The sequence below is a fragment of the Mobula hypostoma genome, chromosome 10 (genome assembly GCF_963921235.1).
Source record: "Mobula hypostoma chromosome 10, sMobHyp1.1, whole genome shotgun sequence".
Classification (NCBI taxonomy): Eukaryota; Metazoa; Chordata; class Chondrichthyes; order Myliobatiformes; family Myliobatidae; genus Mobula; species Mobula hypostoma.
This window is the reverse complement of record NC_086106.1, coordinates 115,034,352-115,051,140: the sequence shown is the minus strand read 5'-3', so window position 1 is coordinate 115,051,140 and position 16,789 is coordinate 115,034,352. Positions and strand designations below refer to the sequence as shown.

Genomic DNA, 16,789 nt, shown 5'->3' with positions numbered 1-16,789 from the left:
AGTAACGAGCAAGCATACAAATAAATAAATAGATATACAAGTAAGTAACGGATGGCGGGGTGGAGATGTGTCTTGATCAAAGGAGGTGTAAGGGGCTCCTTCCTTCTGTGAGTCTGCAGATCACCCTTGGGCAAGGTGTAGCACATGCTTATCACCTTGATCAGGGTTACCTATTGCATAGCCAGAGTGGGTGGTACTCTTTCTCAAGGACACAGCTTGTAGGGCTGCTGCCTCCCAGCTCTAGCAAACTTTTTTCAATCCTAACCTCCATTACTGTCTGTATAGAGTTTACATGGTCTCCCTTTGCTTCTGTGGGTTACCTCCCAGTTCTCCAGTTCCTCCCACAATTCCAAAAACGGGACTACTATAGGTTAATGGGCCACTGTAAATTGCCCCTGGTGGAGATAGGTGAGCGGGTTGGCAAGGTGGAACTATGTCTCTACCAAAGGAGGTGTAAGGCACTCTTTCCATCTGCTAGCCTTCAGGTCACCCTTTGGGCAAAGTGTAGCACTTCCTCAGCCCTTCCCCAGCCTCGCCTGATCAGGGTCATGTGAAGCATGGGAGCAGGTGGTGGATGGCCGTATGGGCAGCCGGTGCACATCACACGTCCTGGTTGTGCAGCCACTGACACCAGGCAGACAATCTCAGAAGAGTATTGATAATGGCTAGGGTCACCCGTCTTGTATAGATACTGCCCAGAAAAAAGCAATGGCAAACCACTTCTGTAGAAACATTTGCCAAATCATTCATGGTCATGGAAAGTAGTGAGGTAGTGTTCATGGGCCACTCAGAAATCTGTGGCAGGGAAAACTCTGATCCTGTAATGTTGAATGCACATCTTCAGGAAAAGTGCTATGAGGTTGGTGTGTGGTGAAATCGTAAATGCATTTTTATTGGCGCTTTTTTTTTTAGAACTATGTCAATCATCATTCCTCTTCTGCAGTCCTTTTTGCTATTATCTTCAGGTCCTCAATTAATCTTTTCCTTTATGCTTTTCCAGATTCTACAGGAAAACCCGGCTTGGAGGATTGCTGGACACAGAGTGCATTCCCTGCAGTGACCCAGTCACGCCCAGTCAGTCCCAGTGTAGGTGCCTGCTTCTCTTGCAGATTTCAAACTGGGTTCGAGACTATGCATAGTTCGAGAATATATAGTAAATTCATTTGCTTATACTGCCACCATTATTCACCCAATAATCCTATTTCTTCCGTACTTATTGGGTATCTGGTCCATAAGATCATAAAATGTAGAAGCAGATTTAGGCCATTCAGCCCATTGAGTCTGCTCTGCCATTCCATCATGACTGATTTACTATCCCTCTTGATCTTATTCTCCTACCTTCTCCCCATAACATTTGACATCCTTATTAATTAAGATCATATCAAACTCTGCCTTAAATATACCCAGAGATTTGGCCTCCATAGCTGCCTGTGGCCATGAATCCAACAGATTCACTACCCTCAGGCTTAAGAAATTACTCCTTATCTCTGTATTCTGAGGCTACGCCTTCTGGTCTTGGACTCCCCACACTATAGGAAACATCCTCTCCACGTCCACGTCAGTCTCCAATCTGTTTCTATCTAAAAATTGCCCGAGTTACTGTAAACGGAGAGGTTGAGCAGGTTAGCACTTTGCTTCTTGTAGTGTGGGAGGTGGAGGGGCTAAGCTTTTAGAGGTGTACAAAATCATGAAGGGCGTTAGACAGGGTTAATGCATACAGTCTTTTTCTCAGAGAAAGGGAATGCAATACTAAAGGGCATAGATTTAAGGTGAGGGAGGAAAGATTTAAAAGGGTCAAGGGGCAACTTCTTCTCCCAGAGGGTGGTCAGTAAATAGAATGAGATGCCAGAGGAAGGACTGAGGCAGGTACAGTACATTAGCAACACTTAAATACAATTAGACTGATATATAGATTGGAGAGACGTTGAGGGATATAGGCCTGATGTGGACAAAGGGGACTAACTTGGATGGACAACCAGGACACGAAGGGCTGAAGGGCTGTTTCCGTACCCTAGTACTCTAATTCTAGTTCCATAAATGGACTAAAGAAGTGTAGGCAAAAGGAAAACCTAATGAATGTTCTCCTGGATTGGCAGCAGTGGAACATTTTCACTTCCTGGAGCTTTTGAGCCAGGTATGGGAGCCATGCACACTACGAGACATATTCTAGGTGCTGTAGGGCAGGTGGAGTACCTCATCTGTGTTCATAGATACCCACCCCCACATTTCAGCCATCCGATCTCAGTCCTTATTTTAGGGAGAAGTCAAGCACAGGTCAGGTCATATCCCCACAGACAGAAACTGAAAATCACTATCATATGTTTCACAATGAGTATTAATAGAATGGTATTGGCAGAGAACTCGGAACAGGTTGTACAGTCACTTGTTCAGCCAGGGATAATATATGACAGTGGAGGAGAAAAAATACTATATAAGTAAGGCATATAATCTCCAGACAGACAACAAATATTCAGTGCTCTGTTACCTTTGAAGATAATTTTTGCCAAATTTGCAGCTCAGTCTAGCATTGCTTGTGATTGGTGTTCTTTATGACCAGAATGCTCCAGTGCAGTCTAATGGGTGGACGAGATTGGATGAGATGGGGTAATGAGTGTGGTTATCTCACTGTGTTGGGCGTCTGTCACAGGAAGATAGATGTTACATGGTTTTGCATTTAAAGTTGTGCGTGCAGTGTGGTCCTCGGACACGCCACGACATTCTGAGAGGGCACCTTGGCACACGTTTGTGTGTCTTGAAGGGAGGGGAGAGATGAGGACTGGGGTGATTGGTAAGAGCAATGGTGGAGGAAAGTGATTGGAGGCTGGGGAGATTAGGTTGGATGAAGAAGGCAAATTAGAAATGGAGCACCTTCCTCACCCTCACCCACCAATCAGAAAAGAGGGATTTGGAATAGGCATGAGTGAGGGGTTGCTATCCAGCACTGAAAGTATGCATGTAAAGCTGTGTATAATACTGGGACAATGAGGTACAAGTTAACCCAGAGCAATGGCAGAGGGAACAAACGAACCTAGGTGTAAATTTGTCCAGTTAGTGCAGATTCCACCTCCCCCAGATTGCCTCAGGAATCTAAATCCCATCCTCCCACACCCTTTCTCTTGCCACAGTCATCTTTTTCATGCCTCCTGTACCCACTTACACATGGATATAGGAGGCATGAAAGCAACTAAGATAGCTATCTTTTGAGGATTAAAAAAAAAATTATCTCTTAACTCCTTTTATTCAGTCTGTAGGATCTCATCACTTTTTTCATCTAAGTTGTTCATCCATAAGACATAGGAGCAGAATTTTGTCAGTTGGCCCATCAAACCTGCTCTGCAATTCCATCATCACACATAAAAGTTGCTGGTGAACGCAGCAGACCAGGCAGCATCTCCAGTAAGAGGTACAGTCGATGTTTCGGGCTGAGACCTTTCGTCAGGACTAAATGAAAGAAGAGCTAGTAAGAGATTTGAGAGGGGGAGGGGGAGATCCAAAATGATAGGAGAAGACAGGAGGGGGAGGGATGGAGCCAAGAGCTGGACAGGTGATTGGCAAAAGGGATATGAGAGGATCATGGGACAGGAGGCCCAGGTAGAAGGAAAAGAGGGAGGGGGAAGCCCAGAAGATGGGCAAGGGGTATAGTGAGAGGGACAGAGGGAGAAGAAGAATTTGTGTATATAAATAAATAAATAACGGATGGGCTATGAGGGGGAGGCGGGGCATTAGCGGAAGTTTGAGAAGCCAATGTTCATGCCATCAGGTTGGAGGCTACCCAGACGGAATATAAGGTGTTGTTCCTCCAACCTGAATGTGGCTTCATCTTTACAGTAGAGGAGGCCGTGGATAGACATATCAGAATGGTCCTATCATTTCGGATCTCCCCCTCCCCCTCCCACTTTCAAATCTCTTACTAGCTGTTCTTTCAGTTAGTCCTGATGAAGGGTCACGGCCCGAAACGTCGACTGTACCTCTTCCTAGAGATGCTGCCTGGCCTGCTGCGTTCACCAGCAACTTTTATGTGTGTTGCTTGAAATTCCAGCATCTGCAGATTTCCTCGTGTCTGCAATTCCATCGTGGCTGATTTATTTTCCCTCTCAGTCCTATTTTTCTGCCTTCCCCCATATCAATATGTATCATGACCAAGGGCATCTCACCTTCTTCCAGAATGTCCTGTAACTTCGCCAGGACATTCTTTGCCAAGTACCAGAGAGAGAACATACCATTCTGGCATTGCAAGAACATCTATTTGTTCCCTTATCGTTGAGATCCCACTCTTTTTCCTACCTTCCTCTTCAGCCCAACTCCCATGGTCCACTTCCTTGAGAAGACGCTTGCCTCCAGTGAGGCCCAAAATGGTGTACTTGCCTGAGGGAGATGTCCCTTGGGGTTTCCAGTACTAGCTGTTGCATTCCTCTCTTCCTGGCAATCTCTTGTTCTCTTTCTAAACCTCTTTTCTAAATCAGCTTGCCTTGCTTTGTAGTTGCTCCACAATCACTCCAGTCACAGTTCCATTTCTGCAGAGCAGACTTCATGGCTGCATGTCCGTTAACCATTAGACCATAAGACATAGGAGCAGAAAAAGGCCAGTCAGCCTATTGCGTCTGTTCCGCCATTCAAACTTGGCTGATTTAGTATCCCTCTCAATCCATTCTCCTGCCTTCCCACTGTAACTTTTTTATGCCTGACTAATCAAGAACCTATCAACCTCCGTTTCAAATATATCCAACCAATTGGCTTCTACAGCCATCTGTGGCAATGGCTAAAAAAATTCCTCCTATCTCTGTTCTTAAGGGTCATTGTTGTATTCTGGAGCTATGCCGCCTGGTCCTAGACTCATTCACCCACTATTGGAAATGGCGTCATGAGCACCGGAAGCATCTCTGGCTCCCGTTGTCCCAGAGCAGCATTCCATGTGACTAGGCCATGCGGCAATGACTTGCCCTTCATGTATTTCCTTTCTCTAAATTCAAGAGTTTTATTTACTCTATAACAGTACTTTCAACAGACACACACCTTTTTTTGTATTTTAACTACTGTGCCTTAGTAATGGTAGAGATACCCCGCAGACCCTGTTTACTGAATAGTTGCCCCACCACCCCTCCACCCATCACTTGTAACTTTTTGAATCCTAACGTCTCCTCTGGACTTGGGGATGGGCTGGTGTGTTGACCTTTTATGCTTTTCCTGCTCTTTATTGCCAAGTGTGCAATGTATTTATCCTCCCCATGCTGTTTCCCACACATTTGTGCTGATCGCTATATTTATTTTTGGATTATTTTCATCATCATGTATACTGTTCACTCATGCAAGCAAGGGACTGTATTGCACCCTGATAATAAAATAATTAACTGAACTAACTATTCTGAAGCCCAGTTCTGGGGCGCATCCTACAGTCTTCCGTTACCACTGTTTTAAGACTTCGGGGCCTGCGTTATAAATTGCCCATGTAGTGCAAAATGACAGGTAAAAGGAGGTTATCAGAGAGTTATAGAGCACTACAGAACAGGACCAGGCCCTTCAGCCCATCTAGTCCATGCTGAACAATTTTTCTGCCTAATTCCATCAACATGCACCCAGAGCATAGCCTTCCAAGGCCCTCCCCTCCATGTACCTAGCTAAATTTATCTTAAATGTTGAAATCAAACCTGCATCCACCACTTCCACTGGCAGCTCATTCCATACTCTCACCACCCTCTGCGTGAAGAAGCTTTCCCTCATTTTCCCCTTAAATATTTCACCTTTCACCATCACCCTTGTAGTTTTAGTCTCGTCCAACCATAATGGAAAAAGCCTGCTTGCATTTACCCTATCTATGCACCTCATAATTTTATACACTTCTGTTAATTTTACCCTTATTATCTCTGGGGAGACTTGATTTTTCAATTGTGTGACTTCAAGGAAAAAGAACTGGGTAAAGTAAGTTCTAGGCAATAGAAATTCATGGCGTGCAATGAGGCCAGTGAGTTTCTGTAACCATGGAGGGTAAATGTACTCTGTTTCCCAGTTTTGTTTTATGATGAGGCACTCATCAAATACTCATATGAGTATATTTTAACTTGGATAAAGAATTGTCTCCAAACCTGCCATTTAATCTTTGAAAGAAAATATTTTCTTTCTAAACTTTAAGGGAAATGAATGGCGTTGGATTTGAGTGAGATGATAAAAGGCACAATGAATTATATTCACTCATAGCAGGTCTGTTTCAGATGATTTGTACTGTCCCATGTATAAATAATGATCAAATCAAGATAAAAGTTAATTCAGCAAAGTACCTTAGTGCTGTTTACAGAAGCATACCAGTTCTTAACAAAAACAGAAAATATTTCTGAGTTGTACCATCTGTGTGTGTGTGATTTTTTTTTGCTTCTTATTCTGGACTTTAGTTGTGTGACTTAATCTTTCAGGGAGGATATTAATGTGGCCTCTTATATGCATGCTCTTAGTCCAACATGAAATTGTGCGCATAGTGAGAGATCTGCTGTTCTTAGACTGTAGTATCAATTACGTACCGTCAGCTGTGGCTCATTGGCCTTCACGTTGAGTTTAAATCTACGGGTCCTGTGTTTGAGACCCCTCCAGAGGTCTGAGCATAATAATCCATGCTGGCATTGAGGGAGTGGATAATGCTGTTTTTTTGGGTGCAAGTTGAGAAACTGATCATTTATTTCAAGCATTAGTTCAAAGAACAAAGGGTTTTATCCAAAGTATTCTAGCCAATACTTAATCTCTTGTCACCATTTGTAGGACAGATTATCCATTCATTCTCACATTAGTGCTTTTGAGAGGCTATTTTCTATGTGGTGGTTTTCTGCACTGTTTCCTGCGCTCAAAGTACTTCATTGCTGGACAGTGTTTAAGGATGTTCTGAAAGGAAGCTGAAGGGTGCAAAGGAAAGTTATGTTTTTGTTTTGCTTTTAAATTCCACATTTTGTAAAAGATGAATTTATCAACGTTTTTAAAAAATTTGCACCATTCTATTCCCTCTCTCAATGCCCTGAATAACTGAATGCATGGGCTACTGGATCACTTCTCTACTTCTCCATAACCACCTATCATCGGTGGTGAATCTAAGGAATTCATTGCCATAGGCAGCTGTGGAGGCCAAGTCACTGGGTATATTTAAGGCAGAGTTTGATAGGTTCTTGATTAGTCAGAGCTTGAAGGGATGCAGGGCGAAGACAAGAGATTGGGGCCAAGTGGAAAAATGATGAAATGGCTGAGCCAAATAGCCTAGTTCTGCTTCTATATATTATGGTCTAGTGATCTTATTTTCTGTTGTTAGAACATTGGTTTGTTAGTATAGCACAGGGGCAAATTCTATTTACCACCACGTCTGTGCCAACTACGATCCCAATCTAACTAATGCCCCCAGCTGCAAGGAGTTTTTACTCCTCAATTCCTGGCTGCCTTGTGTGTCTGTCTGAATGTTTCTGAAATGTTGGGGTTACATCTATTTCTCCTACTTATTCCTTGGCAGCAAACTCAAGGGACAGTTTCCCCTCTCATCTTAAAACTATGCCCTCTAATATTTGACATTTTTATCCTGGGAAAAGAATATCTACCCCATTTATGCCTCTTGTAATTTTATATGTTTCTATTAGGCTGCCCCTTAGACTCCTACATTCCAGTGAAAATGATCCAAATTTGTCCAATCGCTCCTTGCAATTAATGCTACCCAATCCAAACAACATGCTAGTGAACCTCATCTGCACCCTCTTCAAAGCCACCACATCCTGCCTGTAATGCAGCGACAAGAAATGTTCTCCATCAGTGTTGCGCAAAATAAAAATATCAATGTCGCGTTTGTCATATGCACAAGTACGTGCATGCATAGGTGCACTGAAAAATGACCTTGCAGTGGCATCACAGGCACATAGCATCAGATAAGCAGCGTTCACAAGAAAAGCATACATTGGACACAAATTGTACACTGTTTCACAACACAATTCACATAGTTCATTGTGAGTGGCATCACAGTTAGATAGAGTCATAAAGAAAGCTTTTGGCACATTGGCCTTCATAGATTAATGTACTGACCACAGGAGTTGGGATGTTATGCTGAAACATAGAAACATAGAAAATAGGTGCAGGAGTAGGCCATTCGGCCCTTCGAGCCTGCACCGCCATTTATTATGATCATGGCTGATCATCCAACTCAGAACCCCGCCCCAGCCTTCCCTCCATACCCCCTGACCCCCGTAGCCACAAGGGCCATATCTAACTCCCTCTTAAACATAACCAATGAACTGGCCTCAACAGTTTGCTGTGGCAGAGAATTCCACAGATTCACCACTCTCTGTGTGAAGAAGTTTTTCCTAATCTCGGTCCTAAAAGGCTTCCCCTCTATCCTCAAACTGTGACCCCTCGTTCTGGACTTCCCCAACATCGGGAACAATCTTCCTGCCTCTAGCCTGTCCAATCCCTTTAGGATCTTGTGCGTTTCAATTAGATCCCCCCTCAATCTTCTAAATTCCAACGAGTACAAGCCCAGTTCATCCAGTCTTTCTTCATATGAAAGTCCTGCCATCCCAGGAATCAATCTGGTGAACCTTCTTTGTACTCCCTCTATGGCAAAGATGTCTTTCCTCAGATTAGGGGACCAAAACTGCACACAATACTCCAGGTGTGGTCTCACCAAGGCCTTGTATAACTGCAGTAGTACCTCCCTGCTCCTGTACTCGAATCCTCTCGCTATAAATGCCAGCATACCATTCGTCTTTTTCACCGCCTGCTGTACCTGCATGCCCACTTTCAATGACTGGTGTATAATGACACCCAGGTCTCGTTGCACCTCCCCTTTTCCTAATCGGCCACCATTCAGATAATAATCTGTTTTCCTATTTTTGCCACCAAAGTGGATAACTTCACATTTATCCACATTAAATTGCATCTGCCATGAGTTTGCCCACTCACCCAACCTATCCAAGTCACCCTGCATCCTCTTAGCATCCTCCTCACTGCTAACACTGCCACCCAGCTTCGTGTCATCCGCAAACTTGGAGATGCTGCATTTAATTCCCTCATCCAAGTCATTAATATATATTGTAAACAACTGGGGTCCCAGCACTGAGCCTTGCGGTACCCCACTAGTCACCGCCTGCCATTCTGAAAAGGTCCCGTTTATTCCCACTCTTTGCATCCTGTCTGCTAACCAATTCTCCACCCACACCAATACCTTACCCCCAATACCGTGTGCTTTAAGTTTGCACACTAATCTCCTGTGTGGGACCTTGTCAAAAGCCTTTTGAAAATCCAAATATACCACATCCACTGGTTCTCCCCTATCCACTCTACTAGTTACATCCTCAAAAAATTCTATGAGATTCGTCAGACATGATTTTCCTTTCACAGTTGTATAAGATGTCGGTGAAGCCTGATTTGGAGTATTGTATGCAATTTTTGTCACCTACCTACAGGAAAGATATAGATAAGATTGAAAGAGTACAGAGAAAATTTACAAGGATGTTGCTGGGACTAGAGGACCTGAGTTATAAGGAGAGATTGAATAGGTTCGAACTTTATTCCCTAGGACATAAAAGATTGAGGAGAGATTTGAAAGAGGAAAACAAAATTATGAAGCGTGTAGATAGGGTGAAGGCAAGCAAGCTTTTTTCAGAGGTTAGGTGAGACTTTAGAGGTCATAGGTTAAGGGTGAAAGGTGCAATGCTTAAGGGGAACATGAGGGGAAAGAACTTCACTCAGAGAGTGAACTGAGTGTGGAACGAACTGCTAGCGCAGGTGGTGGATGTGGTCTTGATTTCAAGGTTTAAGAGAAGTTTGGATATGTAAAGGATGGGAGGGGTATGGTCCCAGTGCAGGTCAACGAAACTAGGCGGTTTAAATGCTTCCACATAGACTAGGTGGGCTGAAAGGCCTGTTTCTGTGCTGTAGTTTTCTATGACACCTTTGATTCTATACCAGTTAGAACAAAGGTTCATTGTAGTGCTGAGTGATCAACGTGGTCATAATGTTCCTCTACTGAGTGGGAATTAATCCCAATTTTAGGGCATAAAATGGGTGTCATAGTAGCATAGCAGTTAGGGCAGCACCACCACTGTTTGGGGCATCGGAGTTCAGAGTTTATTTCTGACACTGTCGGTAAGAAGTTTGTATGTCCTTCCATGAAACGTGTGTTTTCTCCGGGTGCTCTGGAATCCTCCCACAGTCGAAAGACGTACCAGTTAGTAGGTTAATTGGTCATTATAAATTGTCCTGTGGTTAGACTGGGGTTAATACGTGGGTTACTGGGCAATGTGGCTCATTGGACCAGAAGGGCGTGTTCCGTCATGTATTTCAAAATAAATAAAAATATGAAATATGATAGAAACAGGCTTTGAAATAATCCTAGTCAATAATTCACCTTTGAGGGATGAAATACAGTGTGGTGATGTGTCTGTCCATGCAGAGCAAGGAATTCCCTAGTTCTTGCTGTACTGATGGTTACACTTTGAGCTGGAACAAAAACCTTTATCCTTCCAGTGAGCTAATGAAAGTAGGATGCGAGTGTTGCATGCAAATTTATCTGACAGTATTGAGAAGCATGTGCCAGAATCACAATGTCACTCTAAATCTGTACTTAAGTTGTGAATGCTCCATTCTCCAAGTGCTGGGGTGTACCTGGAGAGGGTCCAGTGTACCAACAATGTACAGGTTTTCCCCGCTATCTGAAAATAGAGCATTCCTATGAAACCTCTAGTAAGCCGAAATGGCGTCAAGCGAAGAAGCAGTTACCATTAATTCACATGGGAAAAATTTTTGAGCATTCCCAGACCCAAAAAATAACCTATCAAATCATACCAATTAGCACATAAAACCTAAAAAAACACTAACATATAGTAACAGCAGGAATGATATGATAAATGCAAGGCCTATGTAAAGTAGAAATAATGTATGTACAGTGTAGTTTCACTTAGCAAAATCGGGAAGATTTAGCCAAAACCGATTTGTCGAAAAAAATCGGTATGTACATGCATGTGCACACACCTGCCCGCGCAAGGTTTCACTGTCATGGTAGTCTTTATCAGGGTAAACACAAGTTTAAAGCAGGCGCCTTTTTTCGTAAAAGTAAAAATCCTCTTTGGATTTCTTTCAGTTAGCGAAAACAGGTACTAATATAGGTCTTTCGTAAAAGCGAAGTGGCGTAAAGTGAACTTTCGTAAAGCGGGGGACACCTGTACCCCTGTGATTTCGTGGACAGCTGGGCAGCAGGTAATCAGCAAAGTAATGGAAAAGTTGGTGAACTGCCTGTTATCTATGCTGGGATAGATCTACAGCCCAAGAATAAAATGTCTTCACTGCACAGGTGTCTTAGGGCATTCTCTTTTTCTGTTTGCTTCACAGGTACCTCCAGAACAGATGTGGAGAAGGTTCTGAGCTCCGCCGCTCCCCCGTATGACACTGCCCTTGTCGCTGTGATCTGCAGCGCCCTGACGACAGTCCTACTGGCTGCGCTACTTCTCTGTTTCATCTACTGCAGACGGCTGATTGCAGAAAAGCAGAGCAATGGTAACTCTAAAGATAAGCTTTATTGGCCTCACATATATTGAAACATCCAGTGAAATGCAGCATTTGCATCAACGACCAACACAGTCTGCAGACAGTGGCAGGAATTGAACCCCAAATGCTAGCGCTGTAAAGAATTACAGTAACCACTGTGCTGTCATGTTTGCTTGTCCTGCGAGGTAGAGTCATACAGCACTACAGACTGAAAACAGATCCTTCGGCCCATCCATTCCAGGCCAACCTGACTTTCGGCCTAGTCTCATTTACCCGCACCCAAACCATATCCCTGCAAACCTCTCTCGTCCATGTAGCTTTCCAAACTCCTCGTAATTGTTGAACTCTACTACTGGCGGCTCGTTCCACACTTACACCACCCTCTGAGTAAAGAGCTTTCTGCTCAGATTCCCTTTAAATATTTCACTCTTCACCTTAAACCTAGGGCCTCTAGTTTTAGTCTCACGAAACCTGAGGGGACAAAGCCTGCAGGCTTCCATCCTATCTCTTCACCTCATAATTTTGAATGCCTCTATCAAATCTCCCCCAACATTCTCCTATGCTTCAAGGGGGGAAAAATGAGTCCTAACCAATCTCTATAACTCGGGTCCTCAAGTCCCAGTACATCTTTTAAATTTTCTCTGCACTCTTTCCAGTTAATTGATATTTTTCCTCTAGGAAGATGACAGAATGGGAAGCAATACTCCAGATTCAGCCTCATCAAAATCTTCTGCAACGTCAACATCACATCCCAAATCCTGTATTTAATGCCCTAATTTATGAAGGCCAATGTACCAACAGCTCTCTTTAACACTTTCATCTCCCTGTGAAGCCACTTTCAAGGAACTTTGGATCTGTATTCCCGGGTCCCTTTGTTCTACGGCACGCGTCAGTGCCCTGCCATTCACAATGCTGGTCTTACCCTGGTTTGTCCTCCCAAAGTGTAAAACCTCACACTTGCCTGCATTAAACTCATGTTGTCAAGTCCCAGTAACATCCTTGTAAATTTTCTCTGTACTGTACTATTTTGAGGCTATTGATATCTTTCCTGTGGATTGGTGACCACATCTACACACAATAATCCAAATTTAGACTCATCAATTTATGCAACTTCAAAATAACATTCCAACTCCTGGTACTGTGACAGCCTCAAAAACACAAGAAAAGCAAACCATCATCCCTCAACCCTGCTCAGCTGTTTAATATTTGGCTGAGTGTGGTAGCCTTAACTCCTTCGTCCTCAATTCCTTATTCTTTCAGATATATAATTATCTCTTCCTTAAGTATTTCTTAAGATCTGGCCATTACTACTCTCAGTAGCAGAGAATTCAGAGACCCACTACCTTCTGAGAGAATAAATTTCTAAACTCCTTAGTTTCAACTCTGAATTGTGCGCTTTTCCTCATCAGACACTGATATCTAATTTTGAAATGTTCATTCTGGTGACAGTGATGTAGCCGATTCCGCTTCCCAGCATTTATAGTGCAGAGTATATCGGAGAGACTAGATTATTTGTCACATGTACGTTGAAACATACGGTGGAATGTGTAGTTTGCATCAGTGACCAACACGGTCCGAGGATGTGCTGGGGACAGCCTGAAAATGTGGCCGTGCTTCCGGCACCAACGTAGCATTGTCCACAACTTACTGACTCTAAAACATTTGGAATGTGGGGAGGAGAATTGGAGCACCCAGGGGGAAACCCACGGGTCATGGGGAGAACATGTAAACTTCTTACAGACAGCGGCAGGAATTGAACTGGTACATCAAACACCAATCTGGCCACTGCATAGCTGTGCCGACCCATTGTACTGTTTATATTTTAATCTTGTTTTCAGCCGCTTTTTGGGACAGAGCAGCCACTACATTTGAAATTTTCTCATTACCTAGAAAGCAATTAGGACTGTCCAGCTGTGGAGAAAGTAATTTTATAAATGAGGTGGTTTTCTTCTATGAAGTGCATTGAACCCCTTCTATCAAGCTTAATGATTTTAATGTAATGTTAAAGAAACACTTTTCTTCTGACGACGTACATTGGAACTTTAGCTAGATGCATCTGTGTCACTGTCCTTCCTCAACAAAGTTCACTCACTCAGACTTCTTCTTTTAGGACTTCAGAGGCCCCGAATGCATGAGCAAGCCAGAGACGAGTCTTTGTCGTCTGAGGGACAATTGGGTAACAAAAGCACTGAAGGATTGGTGAAATACTGTCAGAATGCCAATGCTGTGAATAATTCGCCACAATCTCTCGGTAAGAGAAGGCCATTATGAAAACTGTGACTGCAATGGCATAAAAACTGACACTATATCATTTTAGGGGAACATAGGGATGAGCAATAGGTGCTGACTTCACCGATGAGCCCAAATCCAACGCTCAAAAGAAAAAGATTAGTAGAGGTTAAGCAACATACATAAAAGTTGCTGGTGAACGCATCAGGCCAAGCAGCATCTATAGGAAGAGGCGCAGTCGACGTTTCAGGCCGAGACCCTTCGTAGAGGTTAAGATTAGGTTATGACTTTGTGTTCACTAAAGTCAATGACTTTCCTATTTTCCTGCCCCATTCCCAGATCCTTTGATTTCCTTTGAGTGCAAGATGTATTAACCACTGTCTGGAATAAGTTCATGACAGTTTTCACAGCTTGTTGCTGTAGCAGGGTTTCCAACCTGAAGTCCATGGACCCCTTGCTTAATGGTGTTGGTCCATGGCAAAAAAAAAGGTTAGGAACCCATGCAGAGAACTCTAAAGATTCAGTGTACTCAGAGTGTAGAAACTTCTCTTTAATCCCTGGCTCTAAAACTCCGCTCCCTGATTTTTCTCTCCACAGCAAAGATAACGATGTCTTGGCACCTAATTTGTCAAACCTTCTTAGAATCTTATGTGTTTCAACAAAATAATTGGTTAATATTAATGTCAGTCAGGATACAAAAGATGTATGGAAATTCATACTGGATGAGACAGCACAACATTATGCAGTGGGTATTATGCTTGATATACCATTGGACATGTGCTTACATTTTGCACAACATGCAAACAGAAGAAATAATTTAGCAGTAATTTGTGTCCAATGTAGATTGTTTCTGTATCGCTCAGCTGCTGGCTTGCACATGAATAAATATTGCAGTCAAGCTGTGCACAGTTTGCTCCTAATTGATAGAAAATGGTATGAATGAAGTCAATCTGCTTGTTAAAGGAAGTTGGTTTTTGATCAGGTCGTGAGAAAATTTCCCTGCTGCTATATAACTTCATGGGGCCTTAATATTCATTGGAAGCTCAATTTGACTTCAGATTCGATGGCTGGCAATTCTAGAACTGCAGTACCTCTCAGTACTATGCTAAAAGTTAAAAGTGAGGAGAAGTCTAATCTTTGGGGCTTCTAGCTCAGATGAGATGCATTCTCAGCTGAAGCAAACTGTTTGTACAAAGAACAGGAATTCTGCAGATGCTGGAAATTCAAGCAACATACATCAAAGTTGCTGGTGAATGCAGCAGGCCAAGCAGCATCTATAGGAAGAGGCGCAGTCGACGTTTCAGGCCGAGACCCTTCGTCAGGACTCACGAAGTCCTGACGAAGGGTCTCGGCCTGAAACGTTGACTGCGCCTCTTCCTATAGATGCTGCTTGGCCTGCTGCATTCACCAGCAACTTTGATGTATGTTGTTTGTACAAAGGATAGTTTCACATTGTGCCAAAGAGAGTGCACCATGTCATTTAGATGTGGGAGAGGTAGGAGTTGTCTGAGGTGTAGAGTATGCCATTGCAGGACTAAATTCTTAGCTGTGTATCTAACTGAATGAGAATTAAATGAGGAGTTTGGAACATTTAGTTTCAGGTTGCAGACCATGAAAAATAAGTCTCAAATATAGTGACATTGGTGTTTACATATGGATATGGAAATGTAAAAAAAAAACACACATTTTATAAGTTACACACACAAAATGCTGGAAGAACTCAGCAGGCCAGACAGAAGTTTCGGGCCAAGACCCTTCGGCAGGACTAGAGAAAAAACAAGGAGTCGATTTAAAAGGTGGGGAGGGGAGAGGGAAACACAAGGTGATACATAAAACTGGGAGGGAGAGGGATGAAGTAAATGAGCTGGGCAGTTGATTGGCGAAAGAGGTGGCTGGAGAAGGGGGAGTCGGATAGAAGAGGACAGAAGGCATGGAAGAAAGAAAAAGGGGGAGGAGCACCAGAGGGAGGGGAGCTTCCCACATAAGAGGGAAGCTTGAGAAATCGATGTTCATGCCATCAAGTTGGAGGCTATCCAGACGGAATATAAACTGTTGTTCCTCCAACCTGAGTGTGGCCTCTTTGCGACAGTAGAGAAGGCTGTGGGTTGATGCATCGGAATGACCTCCTCAACTGTTGCGATGCCAATTCCGATACGTCAATCCATAGCATCCTCTACTGTCGCGATGTGGCCATACTCAGGTAGAGTAACAACAGTAGTATATTAGGGAGTTAAGTGGAATATTGGCCTTTGTTGCAAGAGTACGGAGGATGAAAACTGGGAAGTGTGTCAAAGTTTAAAGTGATGTACCGGGGTGTGGCCACTGTCACATGCAGACAGCTACTTGGAGCCACAGGTAAGAGCTGAGAGTACAGACTAGCGCAAAGGTGATTGATTGATCTGCCCCAGAAGAAACATGACAAGCCTCTTCACCAGAGGTGCTACCAGTCCTTTGACACCCTATACACCCCTGGGGAAATTACCTCTGGATAAATGAGCACATGTTTAAGACTGAGCTACAGATTAATTTCTTCTCTCAGGGTTGTAAACCTTCTCTAGAGAGTTTAGGATGTCAAGCAATTGAGTATATTCAATGCAGAGGATTTGAGGGATAAGCAGGAAAGTAGAACAGAGATCAAAGATCCTACAAGTCATGATTGTATTTGATTGTAGTGTGAACTTGAGGGGCAATGTAACCTACTCTTATTTTTTATGTTCTAAATGGTAGAAGTTCTTCTGCATCTACAAAAACATACTTTGAACCAGCATTGTTCTCCACAAGTTTTTTTTAAAGATAAAACATGGTAACAGGCCCTTCTGGCCCAATGAGCTCGCAATTACACCTATGTGACCAATTAACCTGCTAGGTTTTATGCAAAGCTTAGGGGAGATGAGATTTTAATACACATAATGTACAATACATTATGCATTTATGATTATGAGCTAGGGCCTTTTGTGCAAAATTTGCAGTGTAATCTCCTACTGTGGTACGAGATATTAAAGTAGAAGTTTCCATTAGGATTGCCACATCAAGCTGCGGTACTGCTTTGGTACAGACTTGGCCC

At 43.2% G+C, this 16,789-nt stretch overlaps 1 protein-coding gene across 4 annotated transcripts in view; it reads left to right on the top strand.

Moving 5' to 3' along the window:
• The window catches only part of LOC134353411 (tumor necrosis factor receptor superfamily member 27-like), a 257,893-nt gene that overhangs the window by 220,836 nt on the left and 20,268 nt on the right, over positions 1-16,789 (top strand). For all 4 annotated transcript variants that reach the window (XM_063061436.1, XM_063061437.1, XM_063061438.1 and 1 more), the window contains 3 exons: positions 1,001-1,086; positions 11,341-11,505; positions 13,607-13,747. In XM_063061436.1, the coding sequence (XP_062917506.1) occupies positions 1,001-1,086; positions 11,341-11,505; positions 13,607-13,747 (392 nt within the window). The remainder of the gene's footprint in view (positions 1-1,000; positions 1,087-11,340; positions 11,506-13,606; positions 13,748-16,789) is intronic.